Source organism: Hyla sarda, chromosome 8 (genome assembly GCF_029499605.1).
Source record: "Hyla sarda isolate aHylSar1 chromosome 8, aHylSar1.hap1, whole genome shotgun sequence".
Lineage (NCBI taxonomy): Eukaryota > Metazoa > Chordata > Amphibia > Anura > Hylidae > Hyla > Hyla sarda.
In genome coordinates, this window is record NC_079196.1 from 51,607,671 (window position 1) to 51,627,105 (window position 19,435).

At 42.4% G+C, this 19,435-nt stretch overlaps 1 protein-coding gene across 2 annotated transcripts in view; it reads left to right on the forward strand.

The window, feature by feature from the left end:
• Window positions 1–19,435, forward strand: part of UBR3 (ubiquitin protein ligase E3 component n-recognin 3) — a 220,988-nt gene that overhangs the window by 101,326 nt on the left and 100,227 nt on the right. For both annotated transcript variants that reach the window (XM_056533968.1, XM_056533969.1), the window contains exons 20-23: window positions 4,635–4,776; window positions 6,970–7,074; window positions 7,214–7,384; window positions 17,802–18,265. In XM_056533968.1, coding sequence (XP_056389943.1) covers window positions 4,635–4,776; window positions 6,970–7,074; window positions 7,214–7,384; window positions 17,802–18,265 — 882 coding nt within the window. The remainder of the gene's footprint in view (window positions 1–4,634; window positions 4,777–6,969; window positions 7,075–7,213; window positions 7,385–17,801; window positions 18,266–19,435) is intronic.

A 19,435-nucleotide genomic window follows, 5' to 3' on the forward strand; every position in this document is an offset into this window, starting at 1 on the left:
TTGATGTGGGCCACTCTGCCAACAAATGAGCTGCTTTGTGCAAAACCAAGAAAAACTTCACATAAACACATGATAAATTGATTGGGAAAATTCAAAACACACACAAAAAATAAAAAATAAAAATAAAAACCAAAATAAAAAAAACAACCTACAAAAAGTATCAGCTTCTGTTTTGTAAATTTGGTCCCTTGTGTGTTTTTAGAAATACACTGCTCAAAAAAATAAAGGGAACACTTAAACAACACAATGTAAGGGTTGCGTTCACATTGCCGGCTGTCCCCGTTTTTTCCCCCCCCATTTAGGTTCCTTTATTGATGCTTGTAAACGGATTACAAACGGTTTGTAAAATAATCCTATTGATGTCAATGGGATTTTTTTTTACAATCCTTTCACATCCATTTGCACCTGTCGACGTTTATTTCCATTTTTTACAGGAGAAAAGACGGTGCATGCAGTATTTTTTCTCCCGTCAAAAAGATGGAATAAAAAACTGGTGCAGTAAATTTAACATTGAAGTCTATGGAAAATGGATGAGCCTTTAATGTCATCTGTTTGCATCCCTTTCTTCAATCCGTTTTTTGAGCCGTTTTTTTTTTACTTCTGAGCATGCTGAAATGAACAATAACTGATCCAAACGGATAACATCCATTTGCATCAGTTATTGTCCGTTATAAGTCTGTTTTTATTTTTGACTGGAGAAGAACGGGACTGGTCTAGACAGCCGTGTGAACGCAGTCTTACTCCAAGTCAATCACACTTCTGTGAAGTCACACTGTCCACACAGGAAGCAACACTGATTGACATTCACTTGCTGTTGTGCAAATGGAACAGACAACAGGTGAAAATTATAGGCAATTAGCAAAACACCCCCAATAAAGGAGTGGTTCTGCAGTTGGTGACCACAGACCACTTCTCAGTGCCTATGCTTCCTGGCTGATGTTTTGGTCACTTTTGAATGCTGGTGGTGCTTTCACTCTAGTGGTAGCATGAGACGGAGTCTACAACCCACACAAGTGGTTCAGGTAGTGCAGCTCATCCAGGATGGCGAGCTGTGGCAAGAAGGTTTGCTTTGTGTGTCAGCGTAGTGTCCAGAGCAGGGAGGCGCTACCAGGAGATAGACCAGTACATCAGGAGACGTGGAGGAGGCCGTAGGAGGGCAACAACCCAGCAGCAGAACCGCTACCTCCGTCTTTGTGCAAGGAGGAGCCCTGCAAAATGACCTCCAGCAGGCCACAAATGTGCATGTGTCCACTCAAACGGTCAAAAACAGACTCCATGAGGGTGGTATGAGGGCCTTACATCCACAGGTGGAGGTTGTGCTTACAGCCCAACAGCGTGTAGGATGTTTGAATTTGCCAGAGAAAACCAAGGATGGCAAATTCGCCACTGGCACCCTGTGCTCTTCAGATGAAAGCAGGTTCACACTGAGCACATGTGACAGTGTCTGGAGACGCCGTGGAGAAAGTTCTGCTGCCCGAAACATCCTCCAGCATGACCAGTTTGGCAGTGGGTCATTAATGGTGTGGGGTGGCATTTCTTTGGGGGACCGCACAGCCCTCCATGTGCCAGAGGTAGCCTGACTGCCATTAGGTACCGAGATGAGATCCTCAGTCCCCTTGTGAGACCATATGCTGGTGCGGTTGGCCCTGGGTCCCTCCTAATGCAATACAATGCTAGACCTCATGTGGCTGGAGTGTGTCAGCAGTTCCTGTAAGATGAAGGCATTGATGCTATGGACTGACCCACCCGTTCCCCAGGCCTGAATCCGATTGAGAACAACTGGGACATCATGTCTCGCTCCATCCCCCAAAGTCACGTTGCACCACAGACTGTCCAGGAGTTGGCGGATGCTTTAGTCCAGGTCTGGGAGGACATCCCTCAGGAGACCATCCGCCACCTCATCAGGAGCATGCCCAGGCGTTGTAGGGAGGTAATACGGGCACGTGGAGGCCAAACACACTACTGAGCCTCATTTTCACTTGTTTTAAAGGACATTACATAAAGTTGGATCAGCCTGTAGTGTGGTTTTCCACTGTGATTTTGAGTGTGACTCCATATCCAGACCTCCATGGGTTGATAAATGTGATTTGCATTGATAATTTTTGTGTGATTTTGTTGTCCGCACATTCAACTATGTAAAGACAAAAGTATTTAATACGATTAGTTCATTCATTCAGATCTAGGATGTGTTCTCTTAGTGTTCCCTTTATTTTTGGAGCAGTGTATATAGGAAATAGTAGAACAGAGATCGTTCCATATAGTGCCGTTACCCAAGGCATGATAGCAATTAAGGGTGCTTACCTTTGTGTGTTGCACTCTGAGGCACAACACTGTATATAGCTCTCAGAGCCATACGGGAGCCGCTGGCCGCCGGTACCAATTCTGTTATAAAGCGCTGGGGAGCTTGGTTATACAGATATTTGGGGTATTCCTAGCAGGAAACCTCCCTGGAATCCGACTTAGGCTTGGACCTGACAAAGAAAGGAGTATTCCTTTAGAAACCTGTTGTCCTGTATGAACAGATATATGAATAAAAACTTTCCAGCCTAATGTATCATTCAGTCTTCATTTGTTAAAGCGCCTAAGTTGGATTCCAGGGGGTTCACTGCTAGGAACACCCCAAACACATCTGTATAACCTTGGCTTAGACATGCAGTGAGTTTCACCAATAGGGGTGTGCGATTAATGCTTTAAGGTAGAAAACTTCTTATATGTTGTTACTGATGAAAATTAAAGACCTTTTGTAATATGGTTGTTTAAAAATGTTTGAATATTTAAAGGGGTACTCCCGTGGAAATCTTTTTTTTGGTGGGAGGAGGCGTGTCCTCCCTTGTGGTGGTGGGAGGTGATTAGTGTGTCTGCTCATGCAGTCTTGTCCATGAGTCATCTCTTGTCCATGACTCATGGACAAGTCTGATGCTGCTGCAGGGCTGGTCAGTGTCCCAGCAGGTATGGGGACCCCTAGTGGTGAGATTTTCTGGAGCCATATTCTTTATTAAAGGGTTACTTTTTTTTTTTTCTTTTTTTTTTTTTAAATCAACTGGTGCCAGAAAGTTAAACAGATTTGTAAATTACTCCTATTAAAAAAACTTAATCCTTCCAGTACTTATTTGCTGCTGAATAGTACTGTTGAAATTATTATTTTTTTGGAACACAGTGCTCTCTGCTGACATCATGACTGCAGTGCTCTCTGCTGACATCTCTGTCCATTTTAAGAACTGTCCAGAGTAGGAGAAAATACCCATAGCAAACATGCTGCTCTGGACAGTTCCTAAAATGGACAGAGATGTCAGCAGAGAGCACTGTGGTCATGTCAGCAGAGAGCACTGTGTTGCAAAAAGAAAATAATTTCCACTATACTATTCAGCAGCAAATAAGTACTGGAAGGATTAAGATTTTTTAATAGGAGTAATTTACAAATCTGTTTAACTTTCTGGCACCAGTTGATTAAAAAATAAATAAATAACGTTTTCTACGGGAGTACCCCTTTAATAAATAAAATGGCTCCAGAAAATCTCACCACTAGGGGTCCCCATACCTGCTGGGACACTGACTAGTCCTGCAGTAGCATCAGGCTTGTCCATGAGTCATGGACAAGGCTGCATGAGCAGACACACCAATCACCTCCCACCACCACAAGGGAGGACACGCCTCCTCCCACCACACACCAATCACCTCCCACCACAAGGGAGGGACATGCCCCCTTCCCCGAGAGGATCTCGAACACTGTGAGCTAATGAAACGAGGGATTTTTTTCATATAAAATATAGGTGATTGAGTCCAAGAAATGAGATGCACATGGTCAGGATCAGGTACTTAGTAACATATTTTTATTTTTTGTGAAATCTAACAGTTAACAGACTAAAAGTTTGGGCAAGTTGTGGCAAATGTATCAAACATCATCAGCTACTGTAATGCGTTTATGTCCTTAGACTGCCTATTGCTAAGGCTTCTTTCACACTACAAAAATCCTCATTATTTTGTGATGGAAGATAGTACGGAAGAAAATAGTTCATGATCTATTTCTTCCGTTACTATCTTCCATCACAAAATAACGGCCGTTATCAATAACGGACTATAACGGGTTAAAACGGCTATTAGAAAAATCCCATAGACTATAATGTGATTTTTCTAACGGACATATAGGATTTTTTTTTACTGCGGTTTTCAGCTGGTTTTAAGACGGAACTTCATACGGATGTTTAAAAACGGATAATTTTTGTAGTGTGAAAGAAGCCTAAAGTGTTAGGATTAATAAATATGAGCTGTTCTGTTTTACCTATTGCATTTTCTTGACTCAATAACAACTGTGGCATATTATTCTGGCTGTCCAGGCATCCTGGGAGTTGTAGTTTTGCAACAGCTGGAGGCACGCTAGTTAGAAAACCCTGCCATACACATTTGACAATTGTCTGCTCCTGGCACAGTTGGTGGGTTTGGCCGCCTACAATCTGTGTAGGGGCCCTTAGTTTCATATTACATTTAGACAGCTTAGTTAATGAATTAATGCCCCTTTTACTTTGATAAGATAAACTTGTTTCTACTGTGTAATTTTACTACAATTTTTATTTCCTTTTTTATTTTGTAATTATTTATAATACTGCCATTTTGATGACATGGTTGTTTTTTTGTAGTTTAAAGCAGATTGATCGATGTCCTGGAAACCCATGGCCACCCTACAAGAAGCGAACCCCTCTACATCCCAGTTATAAAGGGCTTATGAGGCTCCTGCACTGTAAAACGTTACACATCGTGCTCTTCACTCTTCTCTACAAGGTGCGTGCTTAGCCTGTCCTCATACTTTAACCCCTTAAGGACCACAGGTTTTTCATTTTTCACCTCACCTTCTAAAAATCAGAATGCTTTCAATTTTGCACCTACAGACCCATATGAGGGCTTGTTTGTTTTTGCGCCACCAATTGTACTTTGTAATGACATCAATCATTTAACCCAAAAATTTATGGCGAAACCAGAAAAAAATTATTTCCTTTGTAAATTTTGGGGGCTTCCGATTCTACGCAGTGCACTTTTCGGTAAAAATTACACCATATATTTATTCCAGAGGTCCATACGGTTACAATAATACCCAATTTATATAGTGTTTATTTTATTTTACTAATAAAAATTATAACTACATGCACCAAAATTAGTATGTTTAAAATTGTCATCTTCTGAGCCCTATAACTTTTTTATTTTTCCGTATACAGGGATGTATGAGGGCTAATTTTTTGTGCCGTGATCTGAAGTTTTTATCGGTATCATAATTGTTTTAATGGGTCTTTTTGATCGCTCTTTATACATTTTTTGAAGGTATACAAAGTGACCAAAAATATGCAATTTACGTTAACGTTATATTTTTATAGTTCTGACACTTACACACACGGCTATGTTACATATTTATTTTTGTTTACATTTTTTTTTTTTTATGGGAAAAGGGGGATGATTCAAACTTTTATTCAGGAAGGGGTTAAATCACATTTATTCACTTTTTTTTTACACTTTTTTTTTAGCCCCCATAGGGACTATTACATGCAATTTTTTGATTGCATACACTAAACAATGCTATGCCATAGCATAGCATTGATCAGTGTAATCTGTGCCCAATTGCTCCAGCCTGGATCTCAGGCTCGGAGCAATCAAACGCTGATCGGACAGCCAGGAGTAAGGTAAGGCGCCTCCTGCTGTCCTCTCAGCTGTTCGGGACGCAGCGGTGAGCTAACCGGCTGTATTTTCTACTGGTATAGACGCCACGATCAAGTTTGATCGCGGCATCTAATGGGTTAATACCGGACATCAGCCCAATCGGCAATGTCCGGTATTAGCAGCGGGTCCTGGTTGCTGATAGCAACCGGGACCAAGCAGGTATGAAGCACGCTCAGCTCCTGAGCGTGCTTCACTTTACGGGAGCCGGCCATGGAAGTAAATATACGTCCGTGGTCATTAAGGGGTTTAAAGTACTAGTCCTTACACTAAAGGGGTTTTTCTCTTTTATCATGCTCCTGTTTGGATTTAAAAAAAAAATCATGAATTAAAAAAAATGTACTGACCTAATACTGATCCCCCACTGATAATTTGAGCAAGATTAAAGATAGTCACTCCTACCTGTCATCCCTTTCATGCTGTTTGAACCATGAATCATTGGAAAGCTCCCTGGTGGCTTTAGCCTGCCTTGCTGACTCCTATTGATAGATCTTTGCATATATCCAGACTGGGAGAGATCTGGCCATCAAGACTGGTGGGGCGGGGGAAAGCTTTTGGGAACCACCCCAATGACTTGTGGTTCAGGCCACATGAATCACTAGTCTTCCCCCTTAAAGACTACAGGCATTGGCTTAGCAATTGAGACCAGGCCCCTTAGCTAGCTAAGCCCATTGGCGCAACTCACTAAATACTGCATCTGTAATCCAGTTCCTCTATTCACTTGTATTGGCAATTTTTAAAAGGGGTACTCCACTGGCCAGTGTTCGGAACATTTTGTTCCAAACGCTGTGTGCACGCTCCAAGGGTTGGTCATGTCCCATTGTGACGTCATGCCACACCCCCTCAATGCAAGTCTATGGGAGGTGGCGTGACGTCCGTCACGCCCCCTCCCATAGACTTGCATTGAGGGGGAGTGGCGTGACGTCACGTGGGTACATGGCCGACTCCCGCAGCACGTACACAGCGTTCGGAACTAAATGTTACAAACACTGGCCAGTGGAGTACCCCTTTAAGACAAAAAGCTGAGTGCCGGCAGGAAGAATTGAGCACTTGGCTCTCTGTCATGCCAGCGCAGACAGCATGAAAGTGATGACAGGTTCCCATTTAGTACTTCACTCCTAATTCAATAAAAAACGTAAAGTCAGGTAAAAAGCAATGAATTGGCTTAACATTTGACCTTTTGCTGAAGTGATCACATTAAATAAAGAGGTGTAGAATCGTTAGCGTTTTTTTTGTTATTATTATCTTGATATTGTTCCTCGTATTTAGATTTTGATGGATCATCAGAATATGTCCGAACACGTCCTCTGCATGGTCCTGTACCTCATAGAGCTTGGATTGGAAAATTATCCAGAGGACGAGCCTTGTGATGAGGTATGCCTCCTTTTTTATTTTATTTTTTATTTTATTTTACTTCCATTTATTTTTCTGACACGTTTATGATGTTGATGTTGTTTTTCTCTGCATTTTCTGTTGTTGAAGTTTTTTTTTATATTTAACGCATCCCTTTCAGGACACTGCTGGACCTGACCGTTGCCATGACAGCTGGTTTCCTGGTAGCAGTTTGCTGTGTAATATGCGTCATGTCATAAACTATGTGCGCGTACGGGTACCTGACACTGCTCCAGAGGTACGAAGAGAGCCGCCAGCAAGCACCAGCTCCGACAGCCATTCATCCACTCATGTAAGTTATTGGTTTATCTTATTTATAGGCTGTGTCCTAAGCAATGTCTGTTTTGCTTTTGGGTAGACGTGTTCTCTTAGTGAACTCTCCAAAATAAAACTCAAAGTTCATTTGTAGCTCCTTAAATATAGTATATTAGTTCATTCCACAATATATGAATTATACTTTAATTATGTACATCAGTGTACATGCTGCTCAGACAGTGCTTTCATCTTGACAGTGAAAATTTGTAATTACACTCCTTTTCCTCAGTAAGATGATCATCAGTGAGATTTGTTATATTTTGTGGTCCAGAGCTCTACTGGGGCTTAATGGGGACCTATTACATAAAAAATACAGTGCAATCTAGCACAGGTACCATGCTATAGAGCAGGAGGAACTGTGCAAATTGATATATATATATATATATATTTTTTTTTATATATATAGTAAGAAAGGTTACAACATCACTTTCCTTTTATTCATGTAACCCTCTGCTCATTCTGGGCTAAGTAGTAAAGTAGGCGGTCCTACTCAGTGAGTGACAGCTATCTGTATATAAGTGTGAATTAGACCATCATGAAATTCGGTAGTGGTTAAAGAAGATATCCAGTTCTGAAAAACGTATCCCCTATCCTAAGAATAGGGGATAAGTTTCAGATCGCGGGGTCCGACCACTGGGGCCCCGACAGCCCGCGGGAAGGGGGCGTGTTGACCACCGCACGAAGCGGCGGCTATCACGCCATCTTAATACAACTCTATTGCAGAACCGGAGCGCTGCCTTTGGCAATCTCCGGCTCTGCCATAGTGATGTATTGAGGGGGCGTGTCAGCCACCGCTTTGTGCGGTGGCTGACACCCGCTATCTGGCCAGCGAGCCCCACCGATCTGAAACTGGACCCGGCCCCACTGATCTGAAACTTATCCCCTATCCTTAGGATAGGGGATACGTTTTTCAGCACTGGACTACCCCTTTAAGTGTGTGGTCCTATTCAGATACTTGACAGCTATCTATATGCACCATTATACACAGATAGCTGTCACCCACTGGTTAGGACCACCTACATGACTTCTTATTCCAGAATGAGCAGATATTTGTATGACTAAGTTATCCTGGAACTTTTCCAAACAAAACACTATATCAATCTGCTCAGCTCCTCCTTCTCTACTACATAATGTTTACATATTGCACTGTATTTTCATGGTGAAAGGTTCCCTTTATATTTTGTTATAATGTCTCTTTAATTGCTGCTGCGAATGTGCTGATGACTGTCCCTAGAGTGAGCCTCCTGCTGCCAGTGTGCCCTTCATGTCTGCTCATAGCAACAATCCAATGTTACAAGCAGACACACAGGGATCTGCATCTCACGCACGCATGTGCAGTTTGCTCACAGACATTGAGGCCGCTCCCCCTGCTCCCTGAGCTTGGCCGAGAGCGGCCGCAATGTCTGTGAGGAAACTGCACGTGCGATTCGCAGATCCTTGTGTCTCTGCTCGTAGTGGTGGGTTGCTGCTACAAACAGACACCGCAGGACATACGGGCACAGAAGGAACTTCACTCTAGGGATGGTCATCAGTGCATCCGCAGCATCAAATACGCTGAAGATGCACTACGTTTTACCCAACCCTAACGCTATGTTCACACGGCAGAATTTCTGTATAGAATTCTGCATGGAATTGCGCACAAAAAAAAATCTGCTTAAATTTATAGCCAATACACTTCAATGGGATTCCGCTGTCCCAGAATTTCTGTTGCAGAATTTCCACTGCAGGAATTTCATTGAAGTGAATGGGCAATTAATTCCTGCAGAATTTTCATGCAGAATTCCTTGCAGAAATTCTGCTGTGTGGACTGGAGTCTCCCATCGAAGCGCCACACTGAAATCCAGCAGAACTAGGAACTAGGCATATTATCGGCCGATATTCATGATTTTGGACTTTATCGGTATCGGCAATTACCTTGCCGATATGGCGATAATGCCCCTCCTCGGCCTGAGACCGCTGCCGCGCTGCCCCATTGCCTCCCCCATCCCCGATTTTATAATTGCCTGTTCCTGCGGTCCGCTCTACTTCTGGCTCCTGCGATGTCCTGTGCAATGACGAGTGACGTCCTCAACGCGATCTCTGGCCCCGCAAAAGTCACTGCAGTTCAATGATTTAAAGCGCCCGCTTTAAATCATTGATCTGCAGTGGCTTGTGAGGGTAAATAGCCGATAACTTATACCGGAATATCGGTATAAGTTTTCGACTATCTGCCTGAAAGGTCACAGTTTATCGTATCGGCCCTAAAAAATCGATATCGGTCGATCCCTACTAGGAACAAGCAGACCTTCGCCGTCACTATTCACCGCAATGCAATCTGCATGAAATTTCACCAAAAGAATGAACATGTTCATTCCTGCAGTGTAACAGCATCAACGGACGACCTATTGACCCCAATGTTATACTCGAGTTTCATAGTGTGAACAAACTCTAAATAGGACCAGTGTAATAGTATTTGTTACAGGGCATCAAATCTATAGCTCACCTTTAGAGGTACCTTCACACAAGCGGATCCCCAGCGTGTATTACACTGCTGATCCGCCGCTGAAGGACCACTATATGCTGCCTTTACATGTGCCAACTTGGAGCGGCAATAGGCTGCTACAAGCAGACACATTGAAGCGATGTGTGAGTCTCTGCGCATGTGCGGTGTACTCGCACACATCGTGGCCGCTCCCCCTGCTTTATGAGCTTTATACGGCCGAGAGCTGCCGCAATGTGCGAATATACTGTGCATGCGCACAGCAACTTGCACATTTCAGTATGTCTGCTCGTAGCGGCGGATTGCCGATCCCAGCAGGCATCTGTAAAGGCAGCATACAGCGGTCCTTCAGCGGCGGATCCGCAGCGCTGCGATAAGTGCTGGGGATCCGCTTGTGTAAACATATCCTTAAACAGCCTTAGATTTTAAAGATTCAGAATCAGTATTGATGGACTACCCCCACAGGATAGGCAGGCCGTCAACATCAGATCGATGGCTTGTGGTCTTAGCATCTGGACCCCTAACGATCATAACCTCTAAATTGTCACTGTGACACTAAACCAATACAATTCTGGCTACTTGCAGTTACTGCTTGAAGAAGCTCACTATGTATGGAAATGTATGTGTGGAAATGATACTGCACCCATGAATTTAAATGCTGTCCAGAGCCTCCCCTAGTGGTAGATGCAGATAAAAATAACTTTATATTAGAATGATGGTGGTTCTGTTTGACAACCCAGTTCTACTTGCCTCAGAAACCCATTGCACTTCAGGATTTCATCTACATAACAAGTAATGATTTTTATTATCCGTTACCAGACGTCCAGACGGCCTTCTTTCCAGAGAGAGGTAGATATGTGATGTTTGTGCGTGGGATGGTTTGAGATGCTTGAGGTTTTTCATACTTGGCCTATAAACTTGCATGGTGTTAAATAACCCATTAGTGTAGTCAATATATTTATTGTGTGATTTTGTATCAACCTAGTCACTTTATTAGAGATCAAAACATAGGTTGAGCTATGAGAGATAAGCATTATTGAATAGTCCGAACCTTGAAGGAAAGAAAATGTATACACTGCTGTACAGGAATGAAGTTTGGTGTATGGTATAAGACAGGATCAGAGAACACCCAAGAGAAAATGGCTGTCATGTCCCTGTACTAATCACCACTCATGATTGCCTAGAGCAGTGGTCTCCAAACTGTGGCCCTTCAGATGTTGCAAAACTACAATTCCCAGCATGCCCGGACAGCCCCATTTTTGCACCTGTAGGAAATCTGTCCTACGTCTGTTCACATCACTAAACCTCAAAAGAAAAGGCACCAATCACAAACTTATATCAAAGTAAGACATTTTTATTGATAACATACACATAATAAAAGACTAAAAGGTATAAGACTGGATTTACAGAAGAAACTGTGGAGGTGGTGGCAGATAAACCATGTCTTCCAACACTGTCTTCGAACAGCAGGTTTGTACTTGTGTCTCTCTCCATCTGTCCGAGGTACAGTCATGTAAATGTTGGCACCCCTGAAATTTTTCTACAAAATGAAGTATTTTTCACAGAAAAGGATTGCAGTAACATATCTTTTGCTATAAACATGTTTATTCCCTTTGTGTGTATTGGAACTAAACCAAAAAAGTGAGGAAAAATAGCAAATTAGACATATCACACCAAACTCCAATAATGGGCTGGACAAAATTATTGGCACCCTTTCAAAATTATGGAAAAATAAGATTGTTTCAAGCATGTGATGCTCCTTTAAACTCACCTGGGGCAAGTAACAGGTGTGGGCAATATAAAAAAAATCAGACCTGAAAGCAGATAAAAAGGAAAGAAGTTCACTTAGTCTTTGCATTGTGTGTCTGTGTGTGCCACACTAAGCATGGACAACAGAAAGATGAGCGGAGAAGTGTCTGAGGACTTGAGAACCAAGATTGTGGAAAAATATCAACAATCTCAAGGTTACAAGTCCATCTCCAGAGATCTAGATTTGCCTTTTATCCACAGTGTGCAACATTATCAAGAAGTTTGCAACCCATGGCACTGTAGCTAATCTCCCTGGGCATGGACGGAAGAGAAAAAATTGATGAAAGGTGTCAACACAGGATAATCCGGATGGTAAATAAGCAGCCCCAAACAAGTTCCAAAGATATTCAAGCTGTCCTGCAGGTTCAGGGGGAGCATCGGTGTCAGCGTGAACTATCTGTCGACATTGAAATGAAATGCTATGGCAGGAGACCCAGGAGGAGACCTTAAAAAGCAAGACTACATTTTGCCAAAATGAACTTTAGTAAGCCAAAATCCTTCTGGGAAAACGTCTTGTGAACAGATGAGACCAAGATAGAGCTTTTTGGTAAAGCACATCATTCTACTGTTTACCGAAAACGGAATGAGGCCTACAAAGAAAAGAACACAGTACCTACAGTGAAATATAGTGGAGGTTCAGTGATGTTTTGGGGTTGTTTTGCTGCCTCTGGCACTGGGTGCCTTGAATGTGTGCAAGGCATCATGAAATCTGAGGGTTACCTATGGATTTTAGGTCGCACAGTACAGTCCAGTGTCAGAAAGCTGGGTTTGCATTCGAGATCTTGGGTCTTCCAGCAGGACAATGACCCCAAACATACATCAAAAAGCACCCAGAAATGGATGGCAACAAAGCGCTGGAGAGTTCCGAAGTGGCCAGCAATGAGTCCAGATCTAAATCCCATTGAACACCTGTGAAGAGATCTTAAAATTGCTGTTGAGAAAAGACGCCTTCCAATAAGAGAGACCTGGAGCAGTTTGCAAAGGAAGAGTGGTCCAACATTCCGACTGAGAGGTGACTCGAAAAAATAACTGAAATCAAAGGGTGGGCAACCAAATATTAAGTTAAGGGTGCCAATAATTTTGTCCAGCCCATTTTTGGAGTTTGGTGACATTATATCCAAATAGCTTTTTTTCCTACCTTTTTTGGTTTAGTTCCAATACACACAAAGGGAATAAACATGTGTATAGCAAAACAAGTGTTACTGCAATCCTTTTCTGTTAGAAATACTTAATTTTGTAGAAAAAATTCAGGGGTGCCAACATTTACGGCCATGACTGTATGTGCTTTATCCATCTTGCTATATGGAATCATCTATATCTTACATCATGAAACGTGAAATGTGAAACTGAAGCTTAAAGAATAAATGAGAATATATTGGAGTTATTTCCGAGTAATTAGTGTCAGAAGATTCTTTCTATACGGTATATTTTACCTGTCTGCTGATTAACATCCCTTGATAACTGTGTTGGAAGATATTGCTGTGGGGGTCCATAGAGCCCGACTATCAAGGACTTTGCATATTACAGTCTAGCAAAGTGTGCGCAAATGGTAACCTTGGTGGATGTCATAGGCAGATAAACCATGGACATATACAGGAAGTTGTGTCAATAAGACATGGCAATAATTATATAAATAATAGTTTCCTTAATCTCAATATATGCGTACCATATGAAAGTACTGGAATAATAACCATGAGCAGAAAGGACACATATTGATGAATAAAATTAACGCATTGCCTGAGCGATTAAAAATACATCAAAAGAACAAGAAAAGCATATGAATACTTGCCATGTATACTGAGATCAACCACCTGTATACCCCAGCTAAGTTTCACGCTAAGGCTTCATCGGGGTTGTACACAGTACATTCAATAGGCACTGTTCTTTAACAAAACTTTTCATGTGATGTATTGACATCAAAAAGTTTTAAACGCTCGGCGTGTTCAGGTCATGTAGAGCGAGCTGGTAGAAGTGCCTGCTTTGCATGTTCTCTCCTTATGGTTTTCTAATGTACGTCTATGGAAGCATCTCGCTCACAGAGTGGGGAGTGAAGCGCGCAGCAGAACTATTCTCTCCCAGATTGTGCTAGCAATCAGTCAAGGTCGGAACACTCAGACCCTGACTGATCAAACCTTTTGACATTTCCCTATATGTCCAAAGTTATTCATACTGACAGATACATTGAAGCGATGACACCGGAGCTCCAGACATATCCCACTGTACAGTATAGGTGCGCAGTGGGATATTTTGCTTAAAGGAGTACTCTGAAGCAAACTTATCTTATCCCATTGTAAAGCCATCAATAAGTTATATAACAACCTCAATTACCTCAGTTGTCTTACTTCCACGCATCCCCGACTTTTCCGAAATCCGGAAGTACAGGCTGTCTGTCACAATTATAAATTTCGTTCCCGGGCCGCAGCCATCTTGGTAACGAAACGTCACCTTGTTCAGGATCCTCCCCGCTCTATGCCGGCCCCCCTAGCCACGACTCGATCACTCCCACCATTTGCATATTCATACAATCTTCGTTTGCACAGCCGTCATTCGCTGGGCTGTGCAAACACCTCACTATGCCCCTAGCCTATCAGCGCGAGCCGGACGCGCCTGCGCACTAATCCTTTCCCGGGACCGGACATGTGATCTCTTTAGGCCAATGATATCCCTGATAGTTACGCTGTTGTAACTACCAGGGATATTCTCAAAAATACTTAGTAAGTTTTACATAGCGGGCAAGCTCCTGTGCCAGACGCGCCTGCGCACTGCGCATCCCGGGATCGGTCATCTGTAGTCCAATGATATCCCTGATAGTTATGCTGGTGTAACTACCAGGGATATTCTAGTAGCAAGTTAGTTATCTTCATATTGTAGCCAGGGAATGGAGGGGGAGGGAGACACAGATGATTGGGGTGGGGTTAGGGGCATGGGCGGCATTACTATTGACATTATTAGGGAGGGGAGAGCAGGAGGGAGGAGAGGGGTTGCGTTGAAGGGAGGCACGGAGCGACAAGAACTTGCAGCAAAGCAGCATGGGGGATGACTATTTTTACGTCATCCTCCACACCACCATAACCAGGAAGTGCCATGAAATACCGAGCATCACACCGGGAGAAAGGCTTTACCGATTGGAGTAAAAAGTACATGGCCAGAGAGGTACAGCCCTGGGGGACATTTGGGGGGTATACATTTTTAAATCAGTTTTTTTTTTATTAAATTAAATAAACCTTTAATAAGCTCCCATTGTAATTATAATTTTTTTTTTTTTTTAAATCTTTATAGCTACAGTAAGGAACAGTGTATTCTAATACACCATATCCATTACTACAAAATAAAAAGTATTCAATGGCCTATGATGTGTGAATGTAGTCTTATGGAAAGGTCTGGCGTATCACTGGGTAGCTTTTCCATGTGTGAGATGTTAGGCTAGTGTTTCCCAACCAGTGTGCCTCCAGCTGTTGCGAAACTACAACTCCCGGCATGCCCGGACAGCCAACGGCTGTCCGGGCATGCGGGGAGTTGTAGTTTTGCAACAGCTGGAGGCACACCGGTTGGGAAACGGTGGGGGGAGATATATCAAAACCTGTCTAGAGGAAAAGTTGCTGAGTTGCCCATAGCAACCAATCAGATCGCTTCTTATATTTTTGACAAGGCCTCTGCAAAATGAAAGAAGCGATCTGATTGGTTGCTATGGGCAACTAGGCAACATTTCCTTTGCACAGGTTTTGATAAATCTCCCCCAGTGTATTAGGCTGTGATCATATTGTGAGCCCTGAGCATTACTCTGCCGGTTCAGACTAACCTTGATTGTTTGTCTTCTGTTCTAATTGCAGTTTGTGAAGATCTTTCATAGATATCGTCTTTTGGTTTGCTCCCTTCCTCACAGACTGTGGAGTTCTTATGACTTTTAGTTTTCTTTTTCCTCTCTTTAAAGAAAGCAAATTAATTTTGATGAATGGCATTGGAAGGGGCTGCATGTGTGTTGGTTATAAATCAGCCCGTAGTCCTGGTCTGTGCATGGCCTTCTATGCAAATGAAGTATAATCATTGCGTGACGCATTTTTTTTTTTTCATTCTGCATCAGTTAAGCGTAATTGCTAATCTTTGTGCAATATATTGTGAACAGTTACTTGTGACCTTTCCTATATCCTTGTAACAACGTAGCTAGAATTAGGGTTTGAAGCACACTATGCCAAAAAAAAGTACGTACTTATAAAATCTATATTAATAGTTTCACCATGGGGACAATTTTAGCTTAAAGTGGTTCTCTTGTCTGGAAAATCTAATTTTAATATACCCTTTTTGGAGATTTTTGGGAAATAATAGTCCTTTGTTCAGGTACCGTTTTTTTTTGTCTAGTGTGGGGACCAGCTACATTTATTTCTATGTTTTTGTCTCACACAGATTTGAATTAGCACTTTGTAATACTATATTTTGCCTGTGGGGGTGCTGTACAAAAACTGGACACACATTGCCACATTGGCCCTCATTTACTATTGTAAACCCGACTTGTTTTGTCGGATTTTTTGGGCGCATCTTTGTCTGCGCCTTGTCGCAGACATCGCGCGCCAGTCTGCGACACGATGCAACATTTTTTCCCGACGGACCCGATGTGGATTCTCCCAAACCCGAAAAAGGGGCGTAACCCGACATTTCTGAGCTTTCCCACATATTTATAAAGGTTTCCAACACGAATTTGTTGAATTGTTGTGGATTTTTTCCCGACAACTCAGAGGAGTTGGAAACCAAAACCTACAAAACCCACGTGCGACAAACGGGATGCGACATAATAATAAATACCAAGGGAAAAAAGCAGTCGGGTAAGAAAGCAAGATAGACTTACAACCCGATTTTCTAAGTAAATGAGGGCCATTATCTGAGAATACTGCAGATTGCATAAAGGGGTACTCAGGTGGAAACTTTTATTATTTTTTTTTTTTTTTATTAAATCAATTGGTGCCCGATAGTTAAACATATTTGTAAATTACTTCTATTAAAAAAAATCTTAATCCTTCTAGTACTCATTAGCTGCTGAATACCACAGAGAAAATGCTTTTCTTTTTGGAACACAGAGCTCTCTGCCAACATCACAAGCACAGTGTTCTCTGCTGACATCTCTGTCCATTTTAAGAACTGTCCAGAGTAGGAGAAAATCCCCATAGCAAACATATGTTGCTCTGGACAGGCAGAGAACACTGAGCTAGTGATGTGAGCAAAGAGTGTTCCAAAAAGAAAATAATTTCCTCGGTAGTATTCAGCAGCTAATAAGTACTGGAAGGATTAAGATTTTTTAATAGAAGTAATTTACGAATCTGTTTAACTTTCTGGTGCCAGTTGATTTAAAAAAATAAAAGTTTTCCATTGGAGTACCTCTTGAAAGTTGCAGCATGAGGACACTTTGTGATCAGTGAAAAGGATTTTTTTTTTTTTTAAGTAAAGATTGTGCAAAGTGGAGAACCTCTTTAAAGAGGACCTGTGTCCAAGCCTGAAAATTAAATTGCTAAGGGCACCCTGATCACACACCTTTTTACAGTTTCCGGATAAACTCTTCCATTTCCGAAATTTTATAGTTTTTAGTTTGACGATTCAGGGAATCAGTCAAATGGGCGTAAACTTTATTTTAATAATGGGAGAGATGGGTGGAGTTATACAGTCTGGGGGAGGGTGTATGTTGTACATTGAGGGGTATATATGCCTAATGCACATCCCATGACTATATAATCATGCCAATGTCAAAAATTTTTGGGTTGTCCACCGGTCCTCTTTACCTGCTCTGCAGAATATTAGCCAATACACACCCCCCCGACTGTATAATCTAAATTTTTGGGGTTGGCCACCTGTCCTCTTTAACCGCTCTGCAGAATATTAGCCAATACACACCCCCTGACTGTATAATTACGCCCATGTCTCAATTTTTGGGGTTGGCCATTGGAATTTTTTTTATGTAAGTTGTTTATTCACCTGTTAACTTTGTGGCTATTTTGCTGCATTGTGCTGCAGTTTTGAAAACTTGTGTAAAAGTGAATGTATTAATTGGTCAGATGGTGGATTTAGCAAAAGGTGAGAACACTGCGGAGCCTTATTCTTTGATTTCACCTTTTCTTCCTAGAACTCTGGTACTGCTCAAGTATTCAGTTTGGTTGCAGAACGGCGGAAAAAGTTTCAGGAAATAATAAACCGGAGCAACAGCGAAGCCAATCAAGTTGTGCGGCCTAAAACCTCCGCCCTGAAGTGGACAGCACCCGGCTCTACTCCACAGCTGACCACGGTGATTTTAGAGGTGAAAGAGAGCATGCTATCCTTACTGATCAAACTGCACCAGAAACTGTCTGGGAAGTCGGACTCCTACTGCCCTCCCTGGTTAAGTGATCCCGATTGTCTTGCCCAAGGAGATTTATCCAAATACGCTCATGGGGATGGAGTGACTGCTGTGGAAAGGATTTTATTGAAAGCTGCAATGAAAAGCTGCTTAAACAAACTTAGCATTGATGAAATTTGTAGGAAAGCTGCTCCACCTGTTCCACCCAAAAAGTCTAGCCCTGCAGAGAAGAAGACACTGGACAAAGAGGAAAGGTAAATAAAGGTTCATTGTACGTAACAATTTAGATTATAAACCTGTATTCAAACGAATATGTAAATACTTTTGTACTCATAAAGGGGTTATCTAGTAGGAGGGGTTCAGAACTTTGGCACTTAACAACATTTAGAAATTTAAAGTAAAACAGTCATCCTGTTCACCCACACTAAATACCATACACCGGGTTATAGTGCGGGGGAACAGGAGACCGATGCGGGGTCTCTGACTGATATACCTACCTGCAGTCCGGCGCCCGGCCCTTTGAAGATTGGCTTCTATCTGCGCTGAATTGCGCGCTAGAGGCGGGGCTGCCAGCTGGATTTAAATATTTATGGTTGCTCTTCACGTGAGCGCTCAGTAGGCACACGCCTTCATGTGACCAGTGACCATGAATATTCAAAGCCAGCCGGCGGGCCCACCTCCAGCGCGCAATTCAGCACAGATAGAAGCTGATCTTCAGAGGGACCGGGTGCCGGACTAAAGGTATGTATATGTCACGATCACACCCTATCGGTCCAGCCAAGACCCAAGACATTAGAGAGAGTGTGATGGTGCTAGGGTTAAAGCCGCCAGACCTCTGGGTATCCACTACTAGTCCCAGCAAGTCACCAAATTAACCCTGAGATAAACGTGTTTCCACCAGAGTTGCCTTCAGAAAGGTGAGCTCATATATTTAGAGATCAAAGACCAGAGCTGATTAAACATTTAATCTGATAAAAGGTATCACAGTGCTGACTATATAAAAATACAAGAACAAATGACATACAGGTATAAAAATATGAGTTTTGCAAGACCAGTTCAGAAAACAAAAGATGAAGTTCTTACAGCATGATAGTATCAGTCCTTCAGTGAGAGTGCTGTTCTTAGGATGGTCTTGTCAGCTTGTTGCACAGCATTGAACACCCAGAGTCTAGCATTGTTAAATATTTTATATCTGCCTTTTAGGAGGGAGACTCCATTCCCCCCTCCCCTCTGATCCCACCAGGGGGGGCATCTCTGTTGCTTCAAAGGGCCTCTGACTTCAAAGGAGATACAAACAAACAGCCAGGCCCCCAATAAAATGCAATACACTAAAGGACACAACGTCCGAATGACCTCTCACCCATGTCCTGGACAATCCATCACACACAGTCATAACTTATAATACACATATAGGATTTTAATAA